This window comes from Petaurus breviceps, unplaced genomic scaffold (assembly GCF_028583685.1).
Source record: "Petaurus breviceps papuanus isolate PSGF00001 unplaced genomic scaffold, PetGlider_PUasm1.0 688, whole genome shotgun sequence".
NCBI classification, from domain to species: domain Eukaryota; kingdom Metazoa; phylum Chordata; class Mammalia; order Diprotodontia; family Petauridae; genus Petaurus; species Petaurus breviceps.
Window position 1 is genome coordinate 22,343,819 of NW_027186457.1, and position 13,082 is coordinate 22,356,900.

Here is a 13,082-nt window from a genome sequence, read left to right on the forward strand (position 1 = left end):
AGGTGTGTGTGTGTGTGTGTGTGTGTGTGTGTGTGTGTGTGTGTGTGTGTGTGTTAAGTGTCTGAGGCCGGAACCGAACTCAGGTCCTCCCAACTCCAGGGCCGGCCTTTACTCACTGCGCCACCTAGCCGCCCCTCCCCCATTAGATCGTGATCTGAGCAGGGAGTATGTTAACTTTGCCTTTGACACATAGTAGGCACTTAGTAAACATTTGTTGACTTAATCTAAGAAGAAAGGCACTAGTAGTAAGGGGGACTAGGAAGGTTTCTGGACAGGACGCCTTTTTTTTTTTTAATTAGATGATTTTTATTAACAACATCAAAAACAGTGGTAACAACCATCATTTATTTAAGGCAAAGCGCTTTACAGATTGGTTAAGCCATTTGGTCCTCACAAGCCCCAGAAGTAGGGGTTCTTATTATTCCCATTGTACAGATAAGGAAACTGAGGCTGAAAAAGCTAGGATGATTTGTCCAGGGTCACACGGACAGAGTCTGAAGCAGGATCTGAACTCAGCTTTCTGACCCCAAGTCCACAGCGCCACCGGGACGCCCCCAAGCTCCTTCCAGCCCTAAGCAGAGGGCCCTCCTGGTCAGGAAGGGTGCCTGCAGGTCTCCTGGTCGCCTTTCGTGCGCGCCTGCGTGCAGCACTTTTTCGGCCCCATCTCGGGTGAGGCGCGCGTGCGCGGGTGCGTGGTGCGGGAGGGGAGGAGGGGAAGGAGTTCTTCCCTGCGCCTGCTCTTACGCCGGCTCGTGCTCGCGCACCCCTTCGGCTCGGCTCGGCTCGCGCTCGGCTCGGCTCGGCTCGCGTAGCTGCTGGCCGCGGGTCCTGGCCCTGCCCTGCCCTGCTCAGTGTCGGGCTGAGCGGCGGCCGCTGCGGCACCAAGACGATGAGGTTCTTGCTGCTCCTGCTCATGGCGGCGGCGGCGCTGCGGGGCGAGGCCTCTGCCGACACAGGCGGCGTGCCGGGCAAGCGGCTCAAGATGCAGTACGCCACGGGGCCGCTGCTCAAGTTCCAGATCTGGTGAGCAGGGCGAGGACTGGAGGGGGTAGGGAGGGGCGGGGGAAGCGGCCGCGGAGCCAGGCGAGGCCGGGGCTGTGCGGCCTAGTGCGGGCGGCCAGCGGCGGAGGACGCGGGGTGGGGGAGGGGGCCCGGCTGCCGGCGACACCCACGTGCAGCGGAGGGAAGCGGGGGAGGGGAGGAGAGGAGGGGGAGGCGCCTCCAAACTTTGACAGTTGGCTGCCTGAGCCGGCGGCGCCCCTCGGACCTGCCGCACAGCCCTGCAGCCGGGGCCGGGAGTTCTAATCCCGCCTCGCCCAGCGCCGCCGCGGCCTTGCACCTCCGCTTTGGCCGATGCAAGGCCCGGTCTGGGTGACCCCCGGGGCCTCGGCCCGAGGAACCCGAGCCAGGGTCCTGCCCAAGTCCGCCCTCCTCACGTGGGCTTCCGAACCCGGGCACCCCGGCCTTGAAAAGGGACCCGCCGAGCCCCCGTGACTGCTTTTGTGGTTTTCGCATTCGGTGCCTTCTTCCGAAGGACCCTCCCCCCCAAGGGGCCGGTGACCCCCGCAGACCGAGACCCTGGGAATGAAGGGAATGGGGTGCAGAGGCAGCCAGAGGCGACCTGAGAGGGCACCAACCCAACCCCCTCATTCTATAGATGCCAAGGGATGAGGGAATGATGCCCGGGACCTGAATGACTGACTTAGCCAAGGTCACCCAGGTAGACCAGACCTGGCTGGCATCTGAACCTTGTTGGTTCTTTAACTCCAGATGCAGGACTCATTGCACTGGGCACGGAAGACCAAACTAACCTTGTACATTTTTTGTTAAAACCTCAAACCAAGTAGGCTTAGATTTTTTTTTTGGCTTTTCTCATGGATGACTTAGAAAATTAGAATACTTAGCATATTAACATACTAAGATAAGATTCATTTGGAAAATGCAATGAGCATGAAACCAGAGGAAAGCAAAATGCCACTTGCAAACTGCAGTCTCATCCATTCACATTATTTAAGTACATCAAGTTTCCATCCTTTCAGCCTTTACCCCAGGAGAATACTTTCTAATAAAAATGTCAACCAAAAGAAATGGTCATTTTACTCTTAATACTACTTATATGCATGTCCCCATCCCTCCCTCCTCCTAGAAATGCTCAAATGACACTGATCCTTAGGGATCCCTTTTTCTGCTCTCCAGAAACTTAAGACAGCCCACAAAACAAGGCTCCAGGAAAGGCAAAATCATGTTCCCTCTTTGTGCCTTACCTTGGTGACCTGGGCCAAGTCATCTCACATTTCTGGGTCTCAGTTTCCCTCTTTGCAAATTGAGAGAGGTTGAGTAAAGGATCTCAATTGAGTAAGTATCTAAAGGATCTAGCTCTAAACCCCTGATTCTGTTGTTTTTTTAAGTTCATTCTTTTTTTGTCTTCAGCTTTTATTTCTCAGTAGAAAGAGAAAAATGCAAGCCCAAGCCTCTTCACAAATTTATGATAGAAACTAAGCATTTGAAATATTAGGGCTTTAAAGACTTCATTTTAATAATACTGTAACATCTGCTTTGGGAAACTGACTTTTTTTTCTTGGTCTGTGATCCCCCTTTTGGTATTTTACAGTTTCAGTTTAATTTTTTAGTCATTGATCTATCATATGTATAGACACTCTTCCCCCATAAACTGTCAGATATTGTAATGCAAATGGTTGTTAATGAATGTGCACCTGATTGGGAACCCTACATACAATGTTGGCTTTTCACTTATGATTCAAAATGTTGTACTCTGTCCCAGTTGAGTGTTTTTGAAGCCATATATGGCAATGGCTAGGACTTTGCTGCTTTTTCAATTTGACCCAAGAACTCATTTTCAACTTTGCCCCTGTTGTGCAATCTAGAGTAATGTATGTGATAGTACTACCTCCATTTTGTAATTTTATAAAACCGGGATACTTCCATGGAGCTCTGATCTCATTAATGTCCTTCATTGTGGTTGGAGGACTTTTTGTTTGTTTTGGGGGTTTGGGTTATTATTATTTTTTTGGTGCTTTGCTTTCATAAATAAGTAACCAATCTAAAACTTTTCCATTCTTTGCAATTTTTGCCTCTGTCCCCTCATTAAGGCATAAAATACATTAATGTACTTTACAAAATAGTACCAAATAATGAAATTAGCAAAAAAAAATCATGGTGGCTAAGGGAAGGCTTGGCTTGTGTTTTGGTCTCTTAATTGCCCATGGGATGGAAGGTCAAGGCTTGGGTTACAGGTTAGACTTACTGCTGCATTGACTGTTTGCCTAAAAGAGAGAAAAAAGAAGTGGAGTTGGGGGCATGGCAGCCCCCACTTGGCTTAGGCTTGGGAAGCCTCAAGAGCATGAGCAGCGCACCCACACACTGGCCCCTGTGGAGACTGGACTGGTCAACTGGTCAACCCCAAACTCCCTAGGACTCCCTAAAAAATCTCTTGAGTCACATTCACTCAGGTCTTTCCTTGGTTTGCCTACCTGTGAGCCTGGAGCAGGTAGATTGTATAATGAATGGATAGAGCTCCCGACCTAGAATCAGAAAGATTCTTCCTTCTGAGTTCAAATCTGGCCTCAGATGCTTACTAAACTGTATGATTGTAGGCAGGTCATTTAACTCTTTCTCAGTTTCCTCATCTGTAAAATGAACTGGAGAAGGAAATGGTAAAGCATTTCAGTATCATTACCAAGAAAATCCCAAATGGGGTCACAGAGAGTTCCAGTGGATCAATCATGCCTTGGAGTGAGGAATAACTGAGTTCAAGGCTTGCCTCTGACACGTTCTGACTCTGGTTTACAGTCACTTCCCTTTACCTCCTTGCCGATACTTGCTCTGCATTGCTGAAAAGGGTTCCCTTATTGGGTGCTCCTTATCCCAAGGAAATGTCAGGTCCTACCCCCTCCTACCTATGATTTGGGGGTGTTGTTGGGAGCTGGTAGAATGAAGGAAAAGGGCTGGGGAGGGGGGCAGGGAGCATTTAGAGAAGAGCTCAATTTTTTTTAGTGCTTTATAGTTTGTAAAGTCTTTTCCATGCATTCTCATTTAAACTTCACAACAACTCTGTGAGGTAAGTCTTACAATTATTTTTATACTCATTTTGCAGATCAAGAAAATGACTCAAAACATTTTGATCCCCAGAGATGACCACTAGTGGCAGATTTGGGACTTATAAACCTGGGTCTTCTGATTCTTGATGAAGTGTACTTTCTGCTACCCCATTGCTGCCATCAGTTTCCTTTGAAACATTAAAAAAATCATATAAACTTAAATATTCACTAATTATTATTACAAATAAATTCTGTAAACAGAACATAAAAATATTTTCATAGTGCTTTAAAATTGTTTTTAAGGGGTTTTTGTTTTTGAGCCATTTGTATTTAGTATAAATAATTTTTCTGTAAATTTGTTTTGAACTTGACATTATTGTTTTTCAACTCTTAATGATACTGCTTTGGTGTACTGCTATTACATCAGCATAGCAACACAACACACAAATGGGACCAGAGGGAGACATAGTGTTGTTATTGTTGTTTTTTTTTAAACAAGACAAAAACTCTTCTGTCATGATCATTACTAAATGCCACAAGATTGCTGTGGTATTTTTGAGTATTTGGTTTTTTAATTATAAATTTATGGAGAGATGAAGTTAGGTTGCAATTTTGATGGTGACATTGATTTTATACGTGGAAAGTAAAGTTGTAATTATTTGAGCTTTTAAATTTTATTGATCTAAAATAAACGTTCTTAACCGGGGCATAACCAGTGTTCCTTTTAGTTTTTTACATTTGTGTATGGAATGAATTTCATTATGTACAGATTTATTTCACACACTAGTTAAAGTGGTACAGAGAAAGAAAAACAAAAACAACAAGATTGATGTTATTAGGGGTTATTTCCTTCCCTGCCTTGACCCCTACTATTTATTTGACACTGATAGAGCCTTAATTGTCAGGGTGAGATCGTTCAGATAGAATAGTTTTCTGACAAGTGTCAGAACCTTCCTTTTGGATCCTTCTACAAATGTAAGGCTTTATATAATTAAGTTTATAACATTTAATTGATGATTACAGCTTAAAGAGATACTATTGGTCATAACATTTTTTGTTCTGCCTTTGAGGGGATGATTATTTAGTTATAGTTTTGAGAAGTTCACTTGCTTTCAGTGTTAAAAGTTTTTTAGTTACCAAGGGATCAAAACATAAACATAATATTTAATTTTGACTTTTAATGCATTGTTAATGAGCTTAAGAATCTAAATCCTCTTACTTGTGCTACCTATGACTTCAGGAAAAACACCTTCCAAATGGAGTGGTGAATGGAACAACCCCTTGAGACAGATTTTTCTTTAAATTCCTGTGAGTGTTATTTGGAGTCAGGAAAACAACAATAGAAGTGCTATGGAATCAATATGTGGTACATCGGAAAGAGTGCTTGATGTGGAGTTTGGCACCCTGGCTCAGATGGCGACGGGGCTGGTTTTATTACCTGTGTGATCTTGTGAGATCACTGGGCTTGTTTGGATTGGATGATTCCGGGGTTCCCATCTTAATTGACATCTTTGAGTCTATCAATGCAGGTACACTGCAAATGTTCATTGCAGAGAAATGCTGGAGGTTAGGATAGTTACTACAGATAAATATTTTCATTTTCTAGAGTCAAAAAACTCTTAATCTCAGTAACTTGCTGTTGATTTCAGATCCCAAATAAGGAGAATGGTAAAAATAATTCAGTAATAGAATCTCATGTAAAGTGAAAACTGCCACAGTATTCAAACTGAAGTTTTAAATTTTTTTAATATTAACAATATGCAACAACTTTTCTAAAAGCAGAATCTGTAGCATTGAATTAAACATTGTCTCCATAGTAGATGCTGTTTGCTTATTTTAAAAAATACAAACATCATTACAGAGTGTTATAGGATACATGTTAAAAGAGTTTTGATTGGTTTTTAAAGTATCATTATCACCTTTGAAAGCCTGTAACTAGTTTAGGGCTTCTGGGTGCAGTTTCATGATATGTTATTTTTGTATATATCTTTCCAAAAAGAAGTCACCCAGTATGAATGTTTCAGAGTTTAGTAGTGTAGTGATTCTGTTCTCTGTGCGTCATTCCTCAGGCAGCTTGGTGGTGAAGCAGACAGAGCACCAGGCCTAGAGTCAGGAAAATTTATCTTCCCATATTCAAATCCTACTTTAGATACTTACTGGCTGTATGACCCTGGGCAAGTCACTTAACCCTGTTTGCTTCAGTTTCTTCATCTATAAAATGAGCTGGAGAAGGAAATGGCAAACCACTCCAGTATCTTTGCCAAGAAAATCTCAAATGGGGTCACAGAGTCAGACACGACTGAAAAAATGATTTAACAGCAACATGTTAGTTTGCCAACTAGCAGAAGAAAATTTATTGCTATTCTGCTTGAAATTACTTCCTAATGTAAATCCACTACCTTTTTGCTTTTTGATGTCTGAGATCCCTTTCAGCTTTAACAGAGGTATGAGAGTTCTCCAAAGTCTGATTTCATAGATGGAGACTAAACCCAGGAAGCTTGTGCACTGGTTCTTCTGAGATGGCAAAGTTTGATATAGGCATACATTGCTTCCCTTTAATTAATGGGGACCTGTAAGTTGCAGGAAAGGAAACCACCTCATATTCCTTGCCTTAATGCCGGCAGTAAATTTCCCAGCTCTATGCTAGGGAGAAAGAAACTTTGTAACTAGGTTTTAACATGAACTAATAACAATTGCCTTGATGGAAGGGTTCCAAAACTTTGGATAGCTCTACTGTGGAGGATTTATGGGAAAACTAAATGCATGGTCTGTATCAGTAGGAAGAGTTTCTGCAAAGTACTTTGTATAAAGTCTAGATGTCAGTGATGTTACATTGTCCTAGCAACATTTCTGAAACTGTTCTATGGAAACCTGGTATTCTAGGAAGTGTGAATAGACATTCTGTGAGAAAATCTTGATGCTAATGGAATCTCCCTCTTACAATATCAATTATGAAATTATTGTGATCACTCCGGTATTGCGGATGGTGATTTTTCAAAATGACAGTAGATGTAATTTCCTCTTATATTGTTACAGAATTTGCCCAGCCTTTTTTTGGAGGAGATATCCCAGATAGACAGGACCACCACTCCCTTCAACCCGAATGTGATGATGTCTAGTGAGTTTGGGCAACTCTTCCCTACCCACCTGCTGTTGTTGCATACTACTAAAACTGTAAAATACAGAGGTATAGATGTCATATCTTCTAAAAATTAAATTCCAACAACGTTCCTTTGTAACTAAAGCACAGAAAAACAATGAAATATAGGAATTGAATAAGTTTTTTTTTTTTAAAGCAATCAGGGTTAAGTAACTTGCTCAAGGTTACAGGGCCAGTTATTTCTGGGCGTGGTGCTGAGTATCTGAGCCCGGGATTCGATCCCAGGTCATCCCGACACTGGAGCCGATGCTCTTACTCGCTGAGCCACCTGGCCACCCCTAAGCAATCGGGGTTAAGTAACTTGCTCAAGGTTACACGGCCAGGTGTTTCTGGGTGTGGTGCTGAGTATCCAAGCCCGGATTTGATCCAGGTCATCCCGACACTGGAGCCGGTGCTACCTGGCCGCCCCTTGAATAAGTTTCTTTTTTTTTAAGATTCTTATACCATGGATCCAGAACTAGAAATCATCTAGCTCAGCTTCTGTATTTTACAGATGAAAGAAAATGAGGCCCAGAGAGGTTGCGACTCATCCAAAGTCATAGTCAGTAAACAAAACAATTGAAATGCTAACTACAGCCTCCCTTCTTCATTATACTCTGCTATCTTTCTGAACTAATCCTTTTTCAGTTAGGTCATTGTTCTCTTAGAGTGCCATAGGGTTTACCCACCTGATAGTGTAATCATCTGGCAAGTCTTGGCATTTGTAAGCAAGTTGACAGGAATCACCTACTTTTTTCCGTCTTATTGAAGAAGAAGTTGTGTCACTGATTGCAGCTATTTGTTGCTGTTGATTTGAATTTGTTGTTATAGAATTGTCAAGGGCAGGTAAATCTTTCTCTGTATAGTTGTCAATATGTCTTCCATTTTGTACTCCAGTGAGATCCAAATCCACTGCATTCATAGCTCAGCTAGGACTTAGGAATCATCCAACAAAGGGGGCAAGTGCTGAAGTTCACATGGGAAAGAAACAGAGTAAAGTTTGAAATGAGCTCCTCTACTTCCAGGTTACATGCTGTTTCCACTATGTCACATAGTGCACTGTTGGATCCACATATTACCTGTGTTTCTGTTCAATTTTAATAGAGCAAAGAAGATTCACATAATTCTGGGTAAAGCATAGCTATTGAATTTGAGGTGAAAAGGGAAGATATTGTTAAATGACAGAAATACCAATACATTTTCACGCAGTGGTCTTTTTATTTTTTTAAACTGATCTCCATCTCATGCCTGGGCCACCCTACCCTGCATGGGTCAGTCTTCTCCCTAAGTTTTTGTGTACAGTTGAGATAGTGCAGTGCAACGGAAAGGACATTGTGCTGGATGTCATAAAGGTTGGCTAGGGTCCCCCCCTTTACCCTTTACTAGTGTGTGACCTTGAATGAATCACTAGTGTCTTTGAACCTCAGTTTTAAGAGGTTAGGGGTGCAAGAGACCCCAAAATACCAATATGCTGGGTCTTACTGAATGAATTAGACTCAAGTCTTCTCTCAGCCAAAAAAAAGTAAAGTTTATTAAAAGTTCGCTTGTATTAGACACAGAGTAAGTCTGTTCTAGGTCATTCTATGGTCCTCTCACACCACATGATGTGAGATGGGATCTTATATACAGAAGGTTTGTGGAAGGAATCTAGGGGTGGTCTAGAGGAGGAGTTTGGGGAGGGTCTTCTTCCGAAGAAGTCAGATGAGGTCAATGAGTGATTAAGGGTGGGAAGTTGCTGGAGGCCACCTGGAGACTACAGACAATGGTAGGCTAGGCCAGTTCCAGGGTGGATTGATATTTTGATAGGCTCAAGGATGGGAAGTAGATGGATAATGGACAGCTAGGCTAGTAACAGAAATCTGGCCCCAGCTACCATGCAAGGCTTATGGCTCATCAAATGGGAAGATTTAATCAGATTTCAAGGGGGGTTCCCAGAGCCTGCACCTCATCAGTCTCAGAATGAAGACATTTGTCTGCTTACCTCATGGGATGTTGTGATCATAATCATTAATGTATGTGACAGTACTTTGTAACTGTAAAGCATGCTCTGTGTAACAATTTTATGCTGCCTTCTAATCGTGGTTGGCTGATTGTCTCTGGGCTTGTCTCGCCTGTTCTAGACTGAGTTCCTAGAAGAAAGGGACCATGAAAAAGACATAAACTCATTGATCTGGATGTTCTCTAATATCCTTCCAGCTTTAAATTCTGTGGTCATATGAGGTTTGTTTTTTTGTTTATTTGTTTGTTTGTTTGTTGTGAACTACTAGGAATTTTCTCTTTATTTATTCTTGACTAGAATTCACTCTGTATTGTACCCGAACAGTATACAGACTTTCTCCAGTTTTCACATCATTCTTTTTGTTGGAAAAGACCAAATCAGAATGTTTATAGTTTCACACGACACTACTGTATCTGTCCTTTTCATTTGTTATGCCTCTTCCCAATAGTCCTTGTGATATAATGGTAGATAGGACTTGGGAGAGATCTGATTTTGACCAGTCTTCACACTAGCCATGTGACTTTAAAACAAGTTACTTAACCTCTCTGAGCATGACTTTACCCATCTTTAAAATGGGGTTAATAATATTTATACTATGTAAATAACTTTGAAAACCTTAAATTACCATATAAATGCCTTTTCATTTTGTGTGTGCGCATTTCCTTATAAATCTGAGCTTTTCAGATCTTCCTTTGCCATCTATAATGAATTCTTTAGATCATAGTTTCTTAACTTTTCCCTATGTGGAAGCCTTTGGCAGTTTGATGGAGAAAGTCACTTCCTAGCTGTGTGACCGTGGGCAAGTCACTTAACCCCAATTGCCTCATCCAAAAAAAATTTTTTAATGCATATAATTCACAAATGAAGTGAATTATAGTGAACTTTCCTAAAGTCTAGGTAGTTACCTGCCAGAAGAATATGCTAGATGTTTTTCTTCCTTTCTATTATTATAACTTAGATGAAGTCACTTTCTCTTAAGTTTCCTGCCATTCCTACACCCACAACTTCTTTTGAGCTAGAGCACCAGTTTCCCTTGTTACATATGTCTTCTTTGAGATGAAACTGTCAGCAAGGCAAGGCAAGAATTAATCCTATTTCTACTTTTAACAGACTTTGACTTGCAGCAGATGTCAGGGTAGTTGAAGTCTTCCTTCCCTATGGTAGCTTGCTCTGTGTGGTTTTATTATCTGTATTAGAAAACCATTCATTCACTTGTTGCCCGATAAATCCATTTCACCTGCTTTAGAAAATGACATTTGGTAACCCATCCAGTTTCATACTGTTATTTTTGTAAAAATCTTTCCATAAGGTATTGACTCAACATGGAGGTGACTGGGGAAGGCCTGGTTCTTTTAATGTTTCAGGAATATTAGCATAGTGGTGAGGCTCTTTCTCACTTTGTCTGTACTCCACAACTGACATACCTCTTTTTCCAATGATACCTAGCCTTCGTGAAATCCTTTTACACCATTCCTTGCAACGAGTCAGTAATGACAGTGTATAGTGTACTCATCATGCTTATTAATTGCCTTTTGGATCACTGGCAGTCTTTAAATGCCAGTCATGCCTCACCAGGCTCAAATCTGGGTTTTCCATTGTGATATTCTTCCACTTCCATTCATGTGCTCCTGGGCACTGGAGAATGTCATGTAATTATGCCAGCTGGGTTGAATACAGATTGTTATGTAGTCCCAATTGGGCTCTTGCTTTTGCATGACAGTTCTTTTCTGATTCTTCTATGACATTCTCAAGAGCATTTATTCTAAATCTTTTCCTCTCTCTTCATACCTATATGATTTCCCTTCTTCGGCTAAGGATATTTTATTTATCTTATTTTCTCCTATTTTCCTGAGGAAAATCTAGGGCATTTGTAGCAATCTCCTTTTTGTCCTCTCTTCCACATTTTAGGACCCTTCTTCATTATATCCAATTCTCTCATATTTGAAAATAGCAATATTTTTTTTCCTCTTGTCCAGCAGCCAAATCCAGAGGTTTTCCTATATCAGTTTCTGTTTTGGATTATCTGTAATATCACCATTGATGTAATTTCAACCTGTTTTCCTCTTAATCTGCATAAGAGAACATAAAAGTAACAAAAATATTTGCGTTTGTTGTGTCATTGGCCCCAGAGTTATGTTATGCTATAATCTAAACAAGATGTTCTGCAATCCAGTAGTACAAAGAAAAACATTTAAACTATTCAATCTAGAGGCTGCTGATTTAGTAAAGGAGTAGAAGAAAAAAGTACTATAAAGAAAAGATTTTTTTTCTGTGAACTTTGAGGACATCTGCCTGGGGTGGGGGATATGGTTGAATTATTTTGGTTTTGGGATATGGGGAAATTTTAATATTTTGATAGTTCTTTATATCTCCTTTTGGCAAGTAATAAGATAGGGATCCTCCTCCAGCTCCCCTTTCCTTACCAAAAACCCATCATGCAATACTGGTTGGTTGAAAGTGATCCTGGAATTGTAGAATAGATGAATGTGCGCCCTGGTGATTTCATCCTAAATCAACAGAGGTGTTTTGGTGTGAAAGGTCCTATTCTCAGGATAGACCAAGACTAGAGCAACAAGGCAATATTGTGGGCTCCTAGGGGATAATGAGGGCCAAGGTCAGTCATTGAAATGTCTATTAAAGAACAATTAGCATAGTCTGGATAGTTCCTTTTATACATACTTCTGATATATTATCTGTGAATTTTTATATACTATTTTCCCTTGTGAATAGAACCAGAAAAGAAACTTGAGTGATCTAGAGGAGCAAGGATAAGAAGGGAAGGGAGAAGTGCCTTAGGTGCCTAAACCACAGTGGTAATGTAGAGGTAGGTTTAAGGTTTAATACCAACATGCTGGGTCCTCTCAAGTCTTCTCCCAGCCAAAGAAAAGCAAAGTTTATTAAAGGTTCGTCATAATGGGTAGACTCCTAAGGAGCCATCTGGTATGTAGGGTAGACTCTTAAGGAGGTATCTGATGCTTGCATTGGACTAATGGGCCAGAATAATCTGACACACAGTGAGTCTGGGCTAGATAATTCTCCAGCTCCTGCATGGAGGCTAAATGGGACTTACATACAGAAAGGTTTCAGGAGGAATCTAGGGGGTGTCTAGAGGAGGAGTTTGATTGGAGGGGGCCTTCTGGAGGAGGCAAATGAGGTCAGACTCCAGGATTGAGAGATTAAGGGTGGGAAGTAGCTGGAGGCTACCTGGAGATGACAGACAATGGAGAGCTAGGCTAGTTTAAAGGTAACAGATTTGGGCACAGGTGGGAGGATCTAGGGTGGAGGCTAGCTGGACAGTGGAGGGCTGGCTAGTTAGAGTAAGAGATTTGGGTCAAGCTATAATGAAAGGCTTGTGGCCTCTTGCAAATACCTCATCATATGGGACAATTCAATCAGTTCAAGGGGGTTCCCAGAGCCTGCACCTTATCAGCAAGTAGAGACCTTTAGAAATAAGTAGAGGGAAAGACTTGGGGTCCAGGGCAGGGGTCCCTGGAGAGGTTCTGAAAGGAGCTGCTGTCCCTGGGAAGCTGACTTGGCTTAGCAAGGGTTAAGTTCCAGATCCTTTCCAGGCACACAGAGTATCATAGATGATGATCAAAAGTATGGAAGTTGACTTGCCTCAGTATTAAAGGAGGAAAAAGTAGTTGTAAAAACAATGAAAGATGTGTCAGCTTATTGTAAGTCTACCATCCATCACCCCAGTTGTGTGTTAAATGATAGTCATGTTTCTTGTTGCCTCCAATTTCAGTTATCAGTTTTGAACCATTGAGGACCAAGTTCAGATTCTCTGCTTCTATGCCCAGGTAATTCTTGTATCCTCTGAAGCTGGCCAAGAGCAATGAACAACTAAGTACAGAACAAATAAGGCAACTTCCCACCTTCTCCT

At 41.8% G+C, this 13,082-nt stretch overlaps 1 protein-coding gene across 2 annotated transcripts in view; it reads left to right on the forward strand.

Annotated features, from left to right (window-relative positions):
• The window catches only part of SELENOT (selenoprotein T), a 143,653-nt gene that overhangs the window by 109,866 nt on the left and 20,705 nt on the right, over positions 1-13,082 (forward strand). The window contains exon 2 of one of the 2 annotated variants that reach the window (XM_069104752.1): positions 851-1,023. In XM_069104752.1, coding sequence (XP_068960853.1) covers positions 890-1,023 — 134 coding nt within the window. In that variant the 5' untranslated portion in view covers positions 851-889. Of the gene's footprint in view, positions 1-787; positions 1,024-13,082 lie in introns of those variants that run through there. The other variant, XM_069104751.1, reaches the window with a different exon arrangement.